At 35.4% G+C, this 17,705-nt stretch overlaps 1 protein-coding gene across 1 annotated transcript in view; it reads left to right on the forward strand.

The window, feature by feature from the left end:
• The window catches only part of LOC149805832 (uncharacterized), a 44,432-nt gene that overhangs the window by 1,006 nt on the left and 25,721 nt on the right, over nt 1–17,705 (forward strand). Inside the window, exons 2-3 of the mRNA XM_089936891.1 lie at nt 5,282–5,341; nt 12,102–14,126. Of these exons, the coding sequence (XP_089793017.1) occupies nt 5,282–5,341; nt 12,102–14,126 (2,085 nt within the window). The remainder of the gene's footprint in view (nt 1–5,281; nt 5,342–12,101; nt 14,127–17,705) is intronic.

The following is a 17,705-nucleotide window of genomic DNA, read 5'->3' on the forward strand; positions in this document are numbered from 1 at the left end:
CAAATAGATTTCAATATACAGTTCTTACTACTAGATATTCTTGATATGTTGTATTCTTCATGTTTTATTTTAATTTACGTTTTTATAAATCATGTAAAGGATCTGATTCTGTTTTTTCTAAATGGAAGTGCAGGAACTGCTGATCCACCATTAATTTATACTTCATGTCATTACATTTAAAAATGCATATGAACCAAACTAGTATTTGAGTACATGCTATGACAAAGTGACAGTTCACAGAAATTACAGCTGGTAAAAATCAAGGAAGTGAATAAAAAATGTAGGATGTTTTAAAATGATGAGATTATTTTGTAATTAATTTGATTGGTTTATATAAAGTTGTGATAGTAATTTGTATCATTTCTGAATTAATCCTATGAATAAAGTTGCTACATTAAGTAGATTTATTATTTTAATTCAGTTTTGTGAATTGGGTCCAAAGCATGCCAAGAAATATCCTTGTAGTGAATCATACAGTCTGTTGGCTACTTGCCCAACAGGGTAAGTGACTTGGAACTTTAACTTGACCGGCATCAGTTTTTCTTGTCATTGTACATGACACTGAATTTTTCTCAGCCGACATTGTGTATGAGTGGACATTTTATGCCCATTAGTGTGAAACTTGCAAAAGAATCCTGCAATACCAGAGGGCTTGCAGCCTGAAAATGCTACTGGCCCTGTCTATAACCAATTGGTCCTACATTTAAGATACAAGAAAACAAAATGTAAGAAATGGCTCATTGGTACATATAAATGCACGTAGACATAAATATTATTCCTTCGTAAGGTTATATATGTAATAAAACATGGAATTTAAAGAAAACACAAGACATTTATATCAGATGTCAAATTTATTAAATTTTATTAAGTTGAGCATAACATGTTCACTATTTACTGACCAGGACAATGATGATCCAGATCCTTACATAGCCACATCAAAATTTGCTGCTGCTGTTGATGACCAGTCTCAGTAAGAATCAGGATCCTCATCCACTGAATTGTCATCAATGACTATAAGAACTAGACCCACACATGATCATTGATGCTGTGGTGTCATAATTAAAGCTACCTATAAAATTAGATCTGCAGAAAGACAAGTTCCATCAGTGGTTGCTGGAACTGGAACTGGATCACATGCATCCACATCAACATAAAGCAGCTGAACAGTTAGCAGTATTATCATGGTCATATCATGCATACTGATTTTTATCATAGTCCAAGCGTATTCAGTAACCCAACTATTTTTAAAACATTGTTTTTTGTTTAATTGTGTTGTATTCCTTTTTTATTTAATTTTTTTGTTGTTGCTTGTGTTTGGTTTTTAATGGCTTTCAGGACTAATGGTGCTAATTATATAGAAGAATAGAAACTAGTCTTGAAATGGGTGAAGATTAAAGAGTATATATGGGTTTAGCTGATCATGGTTGGTTGATAATAAAAAGTCAACTCTTTTAGTAAAAAGAATCTTTTGATAACTTATCCTATTCATTACTGAAAAAGCAGAGACACTGTTTAATTGATGGAATTGAAAACTGATTTCAAATATATGTAGATAAAAAAAATGATGTGGGACATATGACTTTCTCCACACAGAAGTCTGAATAAAGGATGGGTGACAGTGTCTGTATTACAAAATGTTGGTTTGATCATGAGAGTCCTTAAATTTTAAGTTATTTAGTTTTAATATCATGGTGTTTCCAAAGGTTTACTATTATGGCAGTTGAATTAGTACCGAGTCCTCTAGATATCCAAGTAACTTAACATGTTGACATTAGGAAATAGATGTGACATCACTTAGATGCAGAAAAGCTTTTATTTGGAATTATAAGCATCTACTGAATGCAGTCTACATGCGAGTTATCAATATTCTCATCTGACCCAATTCATAATTGATGATCAGAAACAATTCACCATGTTTTTTTTCTCACTTGGTTTCTATTATTTCTTTTAATCATATAAAGTATACAATTTGTACATTAAATTTAATTGGTATGTACAAATATCTAACTGGCTAGATGAACTTGCTACTAACTTTTTCCCCGGTCTGCAGTGAAATCAGCTGGCATCAGGCTCTCAGCAGTTTCGTGTGCTGTGTCATGTACCCCATCTGTAAGAACTGTTTGCATAGCCAGTAATGTACCTCATCTACAGAAAGTTATTTGCACTGCCAGTGTCCATTATTTGTGAAAAGCAATTTGTACTGATGATGTGTAGCAATAACTAACCCATGCAGTACCCATACCCCTACTAGCTGCATGTACAGACATACTTTCAGTTTTAATAGCACTTCAGGTGGCAATTTAAGTAATGCATCCTTAGGGCAGTGTACCGGAATATTTAATAACCATTTAAAATTTTAGGTTGACAGGCTCTAATAATTTGATCACCTTAGATATTGATAATAGAATCAATCAAATGGGGAGTTAGTGGTCGAAGATAACAGCAATTGGTGGTGTTAATTAAGATAAAACTAAGAGTAATTGTAATATATATATATATATATATATATATATATATATATATATATATATATATATATATATATATATATATATATATGTAACATCATCTGCTTCAACCTTATTCCAGTCAGTAAAAATTACAATTTGGAGTTTTCTAAACCATTTCTCCTTGGAACATTGCTTGGCCTCATAGTGGTAAAAAGTCATGAATCCTTGCAATTCTAGCCTAGCAAAGCTTTGTTTTACTGCCCCTGCTGCAAGGTTTAGGCATTATATTTGACACTTAGTAAGGGTGTTCTTTGTTTTGTATTTAATGGATGAAAGTAGGTCACAGGGATCTACTTTTTATTCAAATGAGTGTGTCTTTGAGGCAGGTCTCAAGCTTTTGGAGAAGGTAGGTTTCAGTAACCTACTTGTTTATAAAAATATGTATTATTTACAGGTTAACTCCAGTGTAAAAGATGTGTTTTACTGGCAGATTCCCAGCTTTTAGAACTTGGCTAGGGTATTCTTTGCATTGTTATTAATTGCTCCAGGTGAAAGGTGGTTATGGTGATGTTTACTTTTTTACACTAATTACATTATTAACTACAGGTTAATACCACTGTAAACATTTTGTTCTCCAAGCTGATCTATAGCTTTAGGCATCATATCTGCATGGATGTTATGGTGTTCTTTACATTGGAGTGTCTTTCCCCAAGGGAAAAGAGGTCACAGAGACTTTGTTTGCCTATAATACATTGTTGAATGCGCATGTGATTTCTAATCACTATCGTTTTGTATGTTTTCTAATTTTAATTGTTTTAAAAGTTTGTTTTAGTAGCACTTTTAACACATTATGGGTTATATTATGTTGAGGAAATGTGACCAAAGTGACTTTCCCAAGGACACACTATGGCAGCTGACGTGGTCTGATCTGGGTGGGTATCAAACACATGACCCAGAAATCATGAGTCCAATGCTTTACCAATTCATTTGAGCTACCACTGCTTCTCAATTATCATTTTTTGATTTCCTACTGACATCAGCATCAGGCAAACATGGCTGTCTCTCTGACAGCTCCTGTTAGTAAGACTTTTGCTCAAGATTTAATGTTGAGACTTGTTTTTAGCATTGTTGTTGAAATCTAGATTATGTGAATTAATGGGTAATTGGTTAAGTGTGTTTAAAAGGCCGTATGGTCAAAAACAAAGCTTGCATGATCAGAAAATCAGAATTACAACAAGTATAAGCTGACTAACTTTTATAGTGAACTTTTTGCATTTACCAGATGTTGTTATTTCAGTCCTGAGTATCCTACCAAGAATCTAGTGTTATTAACTTGGTACCTTTCAGAAATTTAAAAGTGAGGTCTTAATCAGCTATTTTTTCACATTTTTGAGAAATATTGGATAAATATTAAATCTTGTGACCAGTGTATCCCTGAGGGGTGCAAGACTGAGATTCAGAAATCCCCACTAGCATCAGAAATGGGGTTCAGACTGTAAAATAAGCCCCAAAAATGGCATCAAAACTGGGGTCACATTAAAAATTGGGAACTCTGAAGCAGTGATTTGTGTTTAATTTGGATTTTTCAATGTAGCTTTAAAAAAAAATTCAGTCATATCACTATGATGTCTGCAGGGTGGCAGTTTATAGTAATGTCTAGCACTGGGGCATCATGCTGCAGACATGTAGCATCATGACTCACCCAGTCACATTTTCCTGACACTAGGTCAACCAGTCCTAACCTAACCTCTTAATGCTGAGCACCAAGTGAGGAAGTTTTTAGTATCATTTTTTATAAGCCTTCGGTATCACTCGGCCAGGGATTGAACCCATGACCTCCCGCATCCAAGGCGGACACTCAGTAAATTGAATTTACTTATATCACATACTAGTACCAGACTTTGAAGAAGGTTTGCTGATATTGAAAGGAGATGAATGTTGCATATAAATGGTGTAGCTATATATTTTGCTCAGTTAAAATGGTAAAATGTCCAGTTTTTTTCTTCCAGTATGCATACCAGATACACAAACATTTTATCATTCACTCATAACATTAATGTTTTGATGTGTATCTTTGTGTAAACAGTTAGCTGATATAAGCTTTCAGTCAATTTTTTTGTCCTGCATTTTTGTTGAAAAAAACAAAAAAGCACATTTTATCATGGTGCCTTCTTGGTCAGTTATTGTTTAAAACCATGTGTTCACATAATACATAATAATAGACATGCTTAAAATTCTGCAAAGGCTGAATTTTTGTCAAAAATTTAAACAATTTATATTTCTTGATAACAGTCCACCATTAATATCAGTAATAAGAAGTATTCTCTCAGATATAATTGATAAATCTGTTGAATTAGCAACTATTAAATCATCTAGGAAAAAAACCCAATGGAAATTCACCTAAAACATGATTGGCAGAGACAATCACTTCTTTGGTTGAAAGTAATTAAAATACCTGTCAAAACACGTCAATCAGTGTGACAGAAAAGAACAAATTAAATTAGTTAATTTTAGTACCGGTAATAACTTTTAAAAAAATGTAACCTGAAAAAGATGCAGGTTGTTTTGTAACATTTAACTTCACTCAATTTTAATTTTATTTATACAATACCCAATAGCTACAAAAGTTATCTGGGACACTGGAGATATGCTACAGATGATGGGTTATGTGTTTTATATGTTTCAATGACCCATACAGAAAACCCCAGCTGGTTTTATACACTATCTTTAAACAAAATTCAAATAGTTTTGTCATTTTGATATGGAAGGAACCTATTTTCTATATGATTTTGTTTATCTGTGGTAATTACGTATAGTTTGTTTAATTTCAGTTGCTGGAAAGGCTGGCCAGGATCAAAAAGGATATGGCCAGAACAGAAAAGAAGCTTGCAGTAAGTACTGGTTCAAATTCACATGTAGATTAATTCACGAAAGTGCCTATTTCCAAAAAAGCACCACAAATATGGAAGCACAAATATTGATGCATTTTGCATTTCTGTCGTATCCCCTGGCAGGGCTGTACTTCAGTGTTGTCTCATCATATCATGATAGATGGATCTGAGGTTATCTGTGTGTATCTCTTCTTTCTATTCTTTTATTTTCATTCCACCTGTAAAGTACTTGTGACAGTCTGCTAGCCGGAGTTAGTAAATTTCTTGTCAGACTAGTAGCATTCGTAATTTTAAAATCCGGTGGCTAGCAAAGATTCATTTGTCAACAGTCAGTGTTTATTTACAGTATCATAGGTAATTTTTGAATATCTGTATGATTGTGTGATGTCAAAATTCTCTCAGTGGTAATTGCATAAGTACTTGAAATTCAGTTGATGGTTAGATCAATTAGGATTTTAATTTATTATATTTCAGAATGAGGCTTCATAAATCTTTGTTTTATTAGATTTATTATTTGTGTGTGGTCTTGTTGGTTACACACTCTTTTTCAGTAAACTATAGGGTTTTCATGGCAACCAGTATTATTGGTGGAAGAACCAGAATAACACTGTCACTGAATCACAAGAACTGGCAAGATTTCTAACATGCCCACATTGACAGAGCTGCGACTCAGACCTTTGTGGATAGGGGTGTGATGTCAGTGATCTGTAAAGGCAAGCACCTTAGATCACCCAGGGCTCCCTGTTACATTTATTATGTAAAGTTACATATCAAAGACTGTAAACCAGTCATATGTGCCACATCTGCCATGGTCATCAAAATCTGTGTTATGATTAACCTTTCCATGTTTAAAGATTAGCAATCACAGAGACACCCATTTCTTTTGAAGGTTCTTATTTGTTGTGAAAACCTGCACAATTCTAATACTGTCATAATGAGTAATCTACTCACCTACCTTTGTAACATACTGGATACTGCTTAAAAACCCCTTCCTGTGGAGTTTTGATAGGCAATGTCAAAGGTGAATGAGGTCTCTGTCTTTTTCTCGTTTTAAGTTAATTTCTTTCCAGATGATGAGGTTCTGATTAAATGTTTACTAAGTATATTTTTTACACTTGATTTCTGGGGAGTCAGTCATTGTTTTTCTTATGAAATTGTACTGAAATAGCCTTGGTGGATTGCTAAAGTGAGATTTGTACTTCTGAATAAATGGGCGTGGTATTTAAGAAATAAAAAGGGTTGTCAGGATGTGAGTTTAACATTGTTTTTGGGAAGGACTAGTGAAGATTTAGCAGAACTAATACATTTCTTATGGGGACCATTTGCTACAAAGAAATTTGTGGCAAAATTTAGGCCTGCAAGAGATGTAGCTTGTGACTAATCTCTTGTTGTCATGATTGGATTTCAAAAGTCATATTGAGCTTTACATTGACACACTACTTTGTCATGATTGGATTTCAGCTGTTATATTCAGCTTTACATTAACACAGACTACTTTGTCATGATTGGATTGCATTGCATTAACACAGACTACTTTGTCATGATTGGATTTCAGCTGTTATATTCAGCTTTACATTAACACAGACTACTTTGTCATGATTGGATTGCATTGCATTAACACAGACTACTTTGTCATGATTGGATTTCAGCTGTTATATTCAGCTTTACATTAACACAGACTACTTTGTCATGATTGGATTGCATTGCATTAACACAGACTACTTTGTCATGATTGGATGTCTGCTGTCATATTCAGCTTTATATTAACACAGACTACTTTGTCATGATTGGATTTCAGCTGTTATATTCAGCTTTACATTAACACAGACTACTTTGTCATGATTGGATTGCATTGCATTAACACAGACTACTTTGTCATGATTGGATTTCAGCTGTTATATTCAGCTTTACATTAACACAGACTACTTTGTCATGATTGGATTGCATTGCATTAACACAGACTACTTTGTCATGATTGGATGTCTGCTGTCATATTCAGCTTAACATTAACACAGACTACTTTGTCATGATTGGATTTCAGCTGTTATATTCAGCTTTACATTAACACAGACTACTTTGTCATGATTGGATTTCATTGCATTAACACAGACTACTTTGTCATGATTGGATTGCATTGCATTAACACAGACTACTTTGTCATGATTGGATTGCATTGCATTAACACAGACTACTTTGTCATGATTGGATGTCTGCTGTTATATTCAGCTTTACATTAACACAGACTACTTTGTCATGATTGGATTGCATTGCATTAACACAGACTACTTTGTCATGATTGGATGTCTGCTGTTATATTCAGCTTTACATTAACACAGACTACTTTGTCATGATTGGATTGCATTGCATTAACACAGACTACTTTGTCATGATTGGATGTCTGCTGTCATATTCAGCTTTACATTAACACAGACTACTTTGTCATGATTGGATTGCATTGCATTAACACAGACTACTTTGTCATGATTGGATGTCTGCTGTCATATTCAACTTTACATTGACACAGACTACTTTGTCATGATTTGATTTTGACTGTTGTATTCAGCTTTATATCGACACAGACTACACCACTTCCTCAATAAATCGCGTCCTAACTCTCCCCTATTAAAAGTCAGGATCACAATTTGTAACTAAACTTTGATATATTGCTCATTGTATCATTTGAAAACGTTAAATAGGACTTGCAAATTTGAATCAGCATTATGAAATTGTCAACTTTTAATCATATGTTATACTTTTTTTAACATTTTCTTTCCAAACGATTTTCTTAGTATGCTGTAAGTAACGATATTCAAAATTGCAATCAATAAAAATGTTGCTTGCACCTACTAGAGGCAGTACGTTCATAAATAAGAACCAATTAAATACATTTTTTATCTAGTGAAATTTGTATTTTTAGTTCTATCAGTTAGTTAGGTTTTAGTTTAATGATCATAAATGCAATGTGCCCTCTTGTATTCAAACAAAATGTTTCAATCTACCTGAAGAGCTATGTCCGTGGGTGTTTTTCTGAGTACTTAATACTCATGACCATGTTTTGATATCTGACTTATGGAGGTATTTGTTGTATTGTGTGTGTGATTGGAATTTTTTACTTAGCTTTTCAGTCATATCACTACAATTTCTGCAGTGCGGCAGTTTATAGTGATGCCTAGCACTGGGGCATCATGTTGCTGACATGTAGCATGATGTCCCACCCAGTCACATTATCCTGACACCAGGTTGAGTAGTCCTAACACTAATCTCTTAATGCTGAGTGCCAAGCGAGGCAGCTGTTAGTACCATTTTTGTAAGTCTTTGGTATGACTCGGCCAGGGATTGAAACCAACGACCTCCCACATCTGAGGCGGACACTCTAACCACTAGGCCATCGGAGCCAATTTTGTATTGTTGCACTGAAATAAAAGCTGACTTCCTTTGTATTATCATGTTTATTGCATCTTTTGTATCAAATGAAGGATATGGAATAAAAGTCATGCAAATTCTACATGCGTAGATTTAGCGGACCTGGTCATGAACCCAATTCATTTGATCAATCAAACACTCTTATAAATATTATTGTGTACTTAATATAATTAGACAAACTTAAATTAACCTACTCAGTCATAAATGTGGTGAATGATAGCAACACAACCAAGCAAAATTAACATTTTGTCAAATAAAGAGCTTTGTTTCACAGATATGGATCATTGCTCCACAAGTGAGTTTCAGCAAAGTCCTGAATTTGCATTTAGAGATATTATCAAGGATGAGAAGATGTTTCACAAATATTGCAATAAAATCATGGCATCAATATTTTGCTAACTGTAAAGTACACAAATTTTGTTTTGATGTTGAATATTGTTACATGAAATAAATGTTGCTAAGTTTTGGAACAAATTAATCTTGTTTCATTGTGTATCAACATTTAGTCTGCTACCCTACTTTTAGATCCATTCTTTGAAATTTTCTGTAATATAATAAGCAAGGAACCAGACTAATCAACAACAAAATTCAGTGATGTAATGCACAAATGTTTTTGCATACATGTACAGGTTGTTGAACCAGTTGAAATAATATTAATGATCTTTTAGATGTTGGGCATCTTGAAAATAAATGTAATTTATACAGAATAACAAGTAACTTCATTACAAAATGTGCTTTATTGACAAATTTTCTGAAAGTGGTTTTAAAACGTGTATTCAGCCATTGAACAGACCAGATTCTCCCCACCCCCTGCAGTTTTGTCCAGTGGGGATGGCATAACTCTGATTTTTCAGAAGTCCTTTGGTATCTTGTGCCCTAGCTTATAGTGTGGTCTATGTTTTTGGACCCCATTGTGTGCAATTTATTGAGGGAGAGACATAGCTGCCAACCCGCACTATTTTGGCGTGAATTTTGCGACATTTTCAGTGATTCACAATTCATGCCACATGCAAAAAATCACAAATTCCTCAATTCTCAATTATTTTAAATCTTTAATAAAATATTTCTTGTTAAGTGCTAGTCGTGATATCGGCAGTTGCCGTAATGATCTGGTACTACTGCTAGTCGCGATATTAGTGGAACTATAGCTGATTGGTACAGTTGGATCGGTAGCAGGCATTTTATCGTATTTTAATCTATAATCTGCTTTTGAGAGAAACTGAGGCCTAAGAGGAATTTTGCTCTGAGCATGCGCCGCAAACACTGATTAGAATTGCCATTTGGCATTGCATCTTGAAAATGTCTTCACCAACAAGGAAAAAGAAATGTATTGCACAAAATGTGAAGTTTGGAATATACCAAAAATGGACCGCACATTCTGCCATCAAACACCGATATACATCATGCTTTTTGCTTGCAGTGTGCCAGAAATTTTAGCATTGGGCATGGTGGCAGAGATGATGTGAGGAAGCACATTGGTAGTAAAAAGCATATAGAGGTTGGGAAAATTAAGAACTCTCAGCAGATTTCAGCTCTCAATGGAAGACCTATAAGCTACCAACGCTGAAGCATTGTTTGTCAGTTTTCTTGTTGAACACAATGAACCTTTATCAGCTGGAGACCATGCTCAGACCTGCCAACTCATGATTTGCTGTAAGTCTTATGAAAATTACCTTAAAATACGGACTTATGGCATCCAAGCAAAAACCAAATCAACCATTTCCTGCTGGAGCAGTCAGACTCAGCATTTTAATTACTACATGTATAGTGTCTTACTGATGTACTTAACCAATATATTACCAATCATATATCATGTTGAACAGTCCCATTCGGTTTGATCTTGTTTAATGCATGCCTAACTGTGTACAGCATAGACGTGCATCTGTGTATGGCATAGACCCACATCTTTGTATAGCATAGACCCCCATCTTGTATGGCATAGAATAAATCCACACCTTTGTATAGCATAGACAAACTTCTGTGTATGGCATAGATCCACATCTGTGTATGGCATATTCCCACATTTGTGAATAGCATATTACCACATTTGTGTATTGCATAGACCCACATCTGACCCTTCATTGTCTGTGTTTGGCATAGACCCACATCTTACTCATGATATACCAACAGATCTGGATCAGTACTGTTTCATTAAAATCATAATTACAGTGGTTCTGAAATATTTGATCTGGAGTTGGGGTGCATGTTACATAGCTGCCAAGTGTTCCGTTCTTACTATATTTGTCCCGTATTTTGAACCTGAATATGGGGGTATGTTTTTCCTGTTAAAAAGCTGTTTTTTTATAATTAAAAAATTAAATTAAAATTTCCTTGCAATTTTCTGTTTCAAAGCAGTTGCCACTGTCACTGTATTTCATCTTTGTAAGAATGAACTGCTAGTCATGTTGAAAAAGAAAGCAGATGATTCAGAATTTTCTCCAGCAAAGAAAACAACAGAACTAGAAAGTAATTATGCCATCATGTTTAGATGTGTGAAAGGAGAAAACTTTTTGTTCTGCATAGTGTGTAATGTAATTTTGCCATTGGGCATCGAGGTGCCCATGACATAAAACAGCATGAAAAAGCTAATAAACATCAGCTTTGCTACATCATCAGCAACTCAGCCTGAACTTGCAACATTTATAAATGTCAGAAAGAACCTTAATGTAATTCAAAGTTCTTTTAAAAACGAACCTTTCTCTTCAGTTACTAGTGTTGCTGGCAATTTATTTTGCACACTTTATTCAGACAGTAAAATTGCAAAGGATTACTTGCGTAATAGTAAAAAAAAACAGTTCAGTAAGGAAATCACACAGAATTCAGATCATTAATGAAAGATGGTATATTGGAATCGATAATGATTGAAGAAGAAAAAAAACAAGGTGTGGAAAAGGCTTAGGTTTATATAAATGGCCTATGTCTGAGTGATAGTGTTGATTTCTTGCACCTTTTGAATTGGCACCCAAATGGAACAGGGTGCATATTCAGAAGGTGCAAGAGTGCAACATATGCATCAATAATATGAAATAAGTTACTGTTCTACTTTACTGATGGCTTTAGATATTGTACATAATTACATATGCAAAAATGTTTTACAAATCAGCATTTTTGTTCCTGAAAATCAGTATTTTTGTCATAAGCAGTTAGTATTTTGTACTGAGGGGTTGGCAGCTTTGCCGTTATGTGGAACAATGAGTTTTAAATCTTCCCTCTTATATATTTAATTAGGCATACCATTTAAGGAACACTATCGAGTCTTTTTCACAGGTGAAGTAAATTAGCTTGAAAGTTACATAACATGCCACCTTTCATTGCCATTTTATGTTGTATATTTCAGAAATCATACCGTGCTGCCAAGGCTAGAGCTCATGTCCATCGCAAGTTGAGAGAGCAGGCCTGTGAAACTAGCTGTACAGAAGGTATTTCCTCTGCAGTGGCTCCATCTATTAGAGGGGATGAGTTAGTTCCAGGCTTAATTAGGACCATTGATGCTGAGGTTCAGCAGGTTGTAAACTTGCAGGAAAAGACTCAAGAGCTGATATGTAGAGGAGATAAGCAGGAAAACAAAGCAAAATCTGAATCTATTGGGAAAGACTTACCTTGTAGGCCTCTTAAGCAGAAATGCAAACTTAGTACACTCACATTGTTACAGGAAAAGATGAATAAAAAAGATATATATAGCACCTCACCAGACGTTTCATCAGTCAGATATGAGATCAGTGGCAACTTTTTGGAGAGGGACAATCAAAGTAGTTGGAAAATTTGTAATCAAATTGAATTTACTCAGCATGTAGTAAAGAATCCTGAAAGTCAGCACATGAATGTACAGTCTGGTGAAATAAACTCTGTTCCAACGATGATGAATCCAGAGACTTTACTTGACAAAAACACACCTGACTCTAGAGGAAATGCAAAGGAGCATTCTAAAACTGGCTGTGATAGGCCAGACAGATGTATGGGTAAAAATGTACAAAGTATTCATAGAAGCGGCTTTTCATCCATTGGAGAGGCAATGAATGCAAGACAAACACAAAGTTTAGACTCAGTCAAACCATGTGAAGCTTTTGTTGAATCAGTAATTGACACCAAACTCCATGTGACACAGAAATCAGCCAATTCACAAATTGTTGGTTTTGATGATAATCAGCCTGGTTCCCAAATTTCAGACAAGGAAATATATAGTGAGCATGAATCAGATAGGTTGAAAAATATGCCTCCAGATGTCTCTTGTACATCTGAAAAACAAGGACTGAAATACAAACACATACCAGCTGTGAAGAGAGCTAGGTCACCTCATGTACTTGGAAGTTCAGCAAGTTCACAGATTATCAATCAAGATGGTGGGTTTACCTTACAAGACCAGAATTGTGTTACAGTAATTAATAGCAGTCCAGCTTTATCTGCCTGTTTGGACTATGCAGAAAGTCACTCTTCAGATTTAATTCCAGATTCTCAATGGTCAGATAGACAGCTTGATTTTAATATGGGACAAGGGACTCGGAAGGGCAAGAAGAAATTCTCAGGACAAATGTCTGAACCTTGTGCCAAAAAACGACAGTCTCTGCGCATAGCAGTTTTGTCAAGTCAGAGGTCAGGTTCACAGAGCACATCCAGCCTTGGGTCACAAAACAGCCAAACTTCAGACAGTTTATCTAGTTATACCAGGAAAAGCATGCGAAAAAGCAAGAACCAGTTAATCATATCCTCAGTTTTCCAATACCTAGTAGATGAAGGGAAGAGAAAGAACTCAGTTGAGAATTTTTCTCTTCCTGATGGAGAATTTGATGTTTTGCTCAAGCAGAAGGATTTCTGTAGGCAGGACTTAGCTATACCATTACATGATATAGAATCTAAAAAATTTGTACAAGAGTTTGATTCCAAAAAGGATAGTTTGATTTATTCTCCTAAGCCTGAAGGACACATGGTTAAACCAGATTTGACAGCAGAAACCTCAGATTCTAGATTTTATACTCCACTTCAAGCAGAAATTTTGTATTCATCAGAAAAGACTTTTTCAAATGACATATTTAAAGAGCATGTAGACAAACAAATATGGACAGGATCACAAGACAGACAGAACATAAAGTGTTTGGAATCGGATGGCATCAATTTCCAATCTCCAATAACCAGTGTAGGGAAGGAAGCTTCATACCTCCCTGACATGTCTCCTCATATATTTGATCATGATGTAAAGTCAGAACTGCATAGCACTCCAGCAGTCTCCCAGTTATTTCCCCTGGCTAACAGTAGTAGTAGTCCCCCTATGGGTCTATCTGTGCCTTACAATCTTACTTTTGACAGTTCTGTCGGAGAGGAAATTCACAATCATTCCAAATTTATAGCTCATCAGGGTTCTTTTCAGGTTTGTGGATTTGTATCAGTATTTGCAATACATATATTACAAGATCTTTTTGATCAAAGAACAGGAGCAGTTAATCCATCTTGGATAATTTTTGTCAAAAGTCAAATTCAAGAGTTGTTAATCTACTGTAGCTTAAAAGTTACTGTCTTTGTTTAGTGGATAATTTAAATTGTCTCAGCACTGTTAAAGTAAAAAACATTCATTGATTTCTTGTGTTACCCAGTCATAATACCTAAGCCATGCAAATCCTTTCCTCCCAAGTTAACTTATTTATAAAAATTTCAAAAGTTGTCTGCCAACATAGGTGGTAGTCGGACTCGATTGATCTGCTCTAATGTTTAGGGATTGGTGCCAAATCCTTATCATATGTCAGTTACTGCTAGACCAGAATGCATGGTCCATCAGTGGGATGTAATTGGGAAAATTGTGAGGGTGCATCCATAAGGGAGAAGCATTACTGAAGAAACATTTTACTTTATAAATTAGTTTTTTTTTCAAATGTGTTACCTGATTATTTATTATAATACCTTTGGAAAATAGGTAAGATATCAAGAGCGTTATATCCCGTTACCCAGGAGAAGGGTCATATCTGGTCTCCTAAGGTATCTGCGGCTTCCAACTCAAGAGATATATACAGGCAGAAGTGGCGACTCCATATGCCCAGATGAAGCTGACTGGGTTAGAATTCTTCCCACAAATCCATTTAGCCTGTTGTGCAGCTGCTATAATTCAAAACTGGGCCATTTGTGATGAAAGATTGCAGAGGTGAAAACTAGAGAAAGTCATCTCTGTCATCCATTCCAAGGCTAATACTACGTCTGTTAAGGCAAACTTGCACTCGAGTACTATGTTCATGGCAACTGTCCTAACCTCATGAGCCAAGTGCACAATATCTTCATTTGATCATGGGTTAGTTTTTCATACACAGTTCAAATAATCCATTGTATCCAGGATCATAGAACCTGCTGTCACTCTTGCCGTTTCAACCAGAATAGACCTTCTTGGCACAATCTGAAAGGCCAGTGCCAGTATGTTATGGCAGCCCATCTGGACCAGCCATAGACCTTCCATCATCATTTTTCACAGGATAGACTGTTCTGGACTGTGGAACCAGATGCCAGCCAGTCCTGGACCTTGTCCAAACTCCAGTTCTGAAGGAAGAATCTGTTATATTACCAGACCTGCCAAATCTTACGATTTTGCCATAAGTCTTTCAAAAATTACCCTTAAAATATGAACTTACGTCATACTAGCAAAAAATGTGGAAAAATTATCGTTGCCGAAAATTCTGGATAATTGGTTCATCCATGTTTTATTTTGATTCGGGTTTCGTCTTGGTATTATTGAAATTAGTCAGGGAACCAGACTAACTTTACAGCAGCACCTCAGATGCTTTAAACTGCACCTATTTGTTCATGCGAAGCGTCTGCATGATCAAACTGTTGATTATATAATTTTTAAAATGGCGTCTAGAAAGCGATGCATGTTTAAGAAAAAGGGAAAATAAGCTTCTAGAAAAGTGTCAATAATCAGCACAGAAGAATAAAAAGGAGTATTCATATTCTTGTGAATAAAAGCTGGAAAGGACACAATTACGTTTATTGGACATCACATGCCAATTTGAGTATGTCTCATGGCGGGAGATATAATTGCCATCATCATGTGAAACGGAAAAGAATTTAAAAGAATTATGTCAAGTTGAGAGATAGCAACAAGTCATTGAGCTGCATAGGGTTTGGCATTAAAATTTGTGCAACTGTACTATTGATAAATAAAATCTACACGTACATTACAAACTTTTCAGTTGAACATAATGATTATCATCGATGCAATGAACTTTTAATTACATTTTCCAGCTTTACAATAGCAGTTATTGATATTTTGTTACATCCTTGCTGAAAACTGGTCAATCTTAGGGTAAAAATTCAACTGCCTTACTGAGATGGACTAGTCAGGGTTGGCAGGTCTGTATTACATGCAATGCCAGTCAATACAAATATCTGCAATTCTATTTGTATGGTTCCGTTTCACTTATGATGGTAACTGCTTTCATTGCTTGAACAGACTTGTACTGACATGGAATCAGTTCTTTGTTGTGAAACCATGTTACTTGTTGGATCCTTCATCTCCATGGTGTCCACTGGACCCCATAAGAACTTGGAAGTGGTATCTGAAGTGAGCTGAGTCTTTGAGAAGAGGGAGATCTCATTTGTTTCTACCATTGCAGACCTGCCAACCCTTACGATTTTGCTGTAAGTCTTATGAAAATTACTCTTAAAATACGGAATTGCAGTATAAAAGCAAAAACCACTTTAAAAAAATGATCATTGCCGAAAACTCTGTGTTTGATTTGGATCTGGGTTTCGTTTTAGAATAAGGTGGAATTAGTCAGGAAACCTGACTAACTTTACAGCAGCACATTGGACTCTTTAAACTGCACCTATTTGTTCATGTGAAGCATCAACATGATCAAATTGTTGATTGTAGAATATTTTTTTTTTAATGGCGTCCAGCAAGGGATGCATGTTTAAGATGAATGGGAAAATAAGCATCTTGAAAAGTGTTAATAATCAACACTGAAGAATAAAAAGGAATATTCAGATTCTTGTGAATAAAAGCTGGAAGAGGCACAAGTACGTTTATTGGACATCACGTGCCAATTTGAGTATGACTTGTGGCAGGAGATATGATTGCCATCATCATGTGATATGAAAAAGAATTTACAAGAATTATGTCAAGTTGAGAGATAGCAACAAACCATTGAGCTTCATAGGGTTTGGAACTAAAGTTTGTGCTACTGTATATGTGGTAAATAAAGGTTTATGCATACTTTACAAACTTTTCAGTTGAATATAATGTTTATATTTGTTGCATGTTTTGAATACTTTTAATTCCGTTTTCCAGCTTTACATTAGCAGATTATGATATTTTTTTCACCTTACTGAAAACTGGTCAAACTTACAGGAAAAAAATCAACTGCCTTACTGAAATGGACTTGTCTGGGTTGGCAGGTCTGCCATTGAGAAAAGGAAAGGATATCTCTGCTCAAACTCCATTATCCTGATTACAAGGGGTTATTGGCTGAATGTAAATAACCCCAAAAGAAGTGCTTGGTGCATATCAGCTCACATGGTTAGGCAGTCATCACTGGCATAGAATTCGAAAATAACTCTTTCCTTGCTGACATTATTCAAGCTGAAGGGTGGAGAGCAGTGATCACTTTCTCTAGCTTTTTCATAAGAAACCTTTCATTCCAAAGAGCTGAGTGGGACCTGTAGCAGCAGCACAACATGTTACATTCCAGTTCAACAACTTAACGATGACATATCCGCATCACTTCTACTGGCTTTGCATGAATAACGGTGGGAATTTTTCAAGCTTGCTTTTTTCAGCCACATCGATATATAGTAGCTCTAGTCTTTATCTCTATTGAGATTGACACTGCTTTGCAGTCATTAAGGGACATGAGATTGGGCCGTCTTGGGAGCAAGGGGATGTAACTCCCTCCACCTTGACCTATTCTCCTGATGTATTATAATTGGGTAATACTTTTAAAGAAGAAACCAAGTTTTGGGGCAA

This window comes from Sinohyriopsis cumingii, chromosome 2 (genome assembly GCF_028554795.1).
Source record: "Sinohyriopsis cumingii isolate HCF-2022 chromosome 2, ASM2855479v2, whole genome shotgun sequence".
Taxonomy (NCBI): Eukaryota; Metazoa; Mollusca; class Bivalvia; order Unionida; family Unionidae; genus Sinohyriopsis; species Sinohyriopsis cumingii.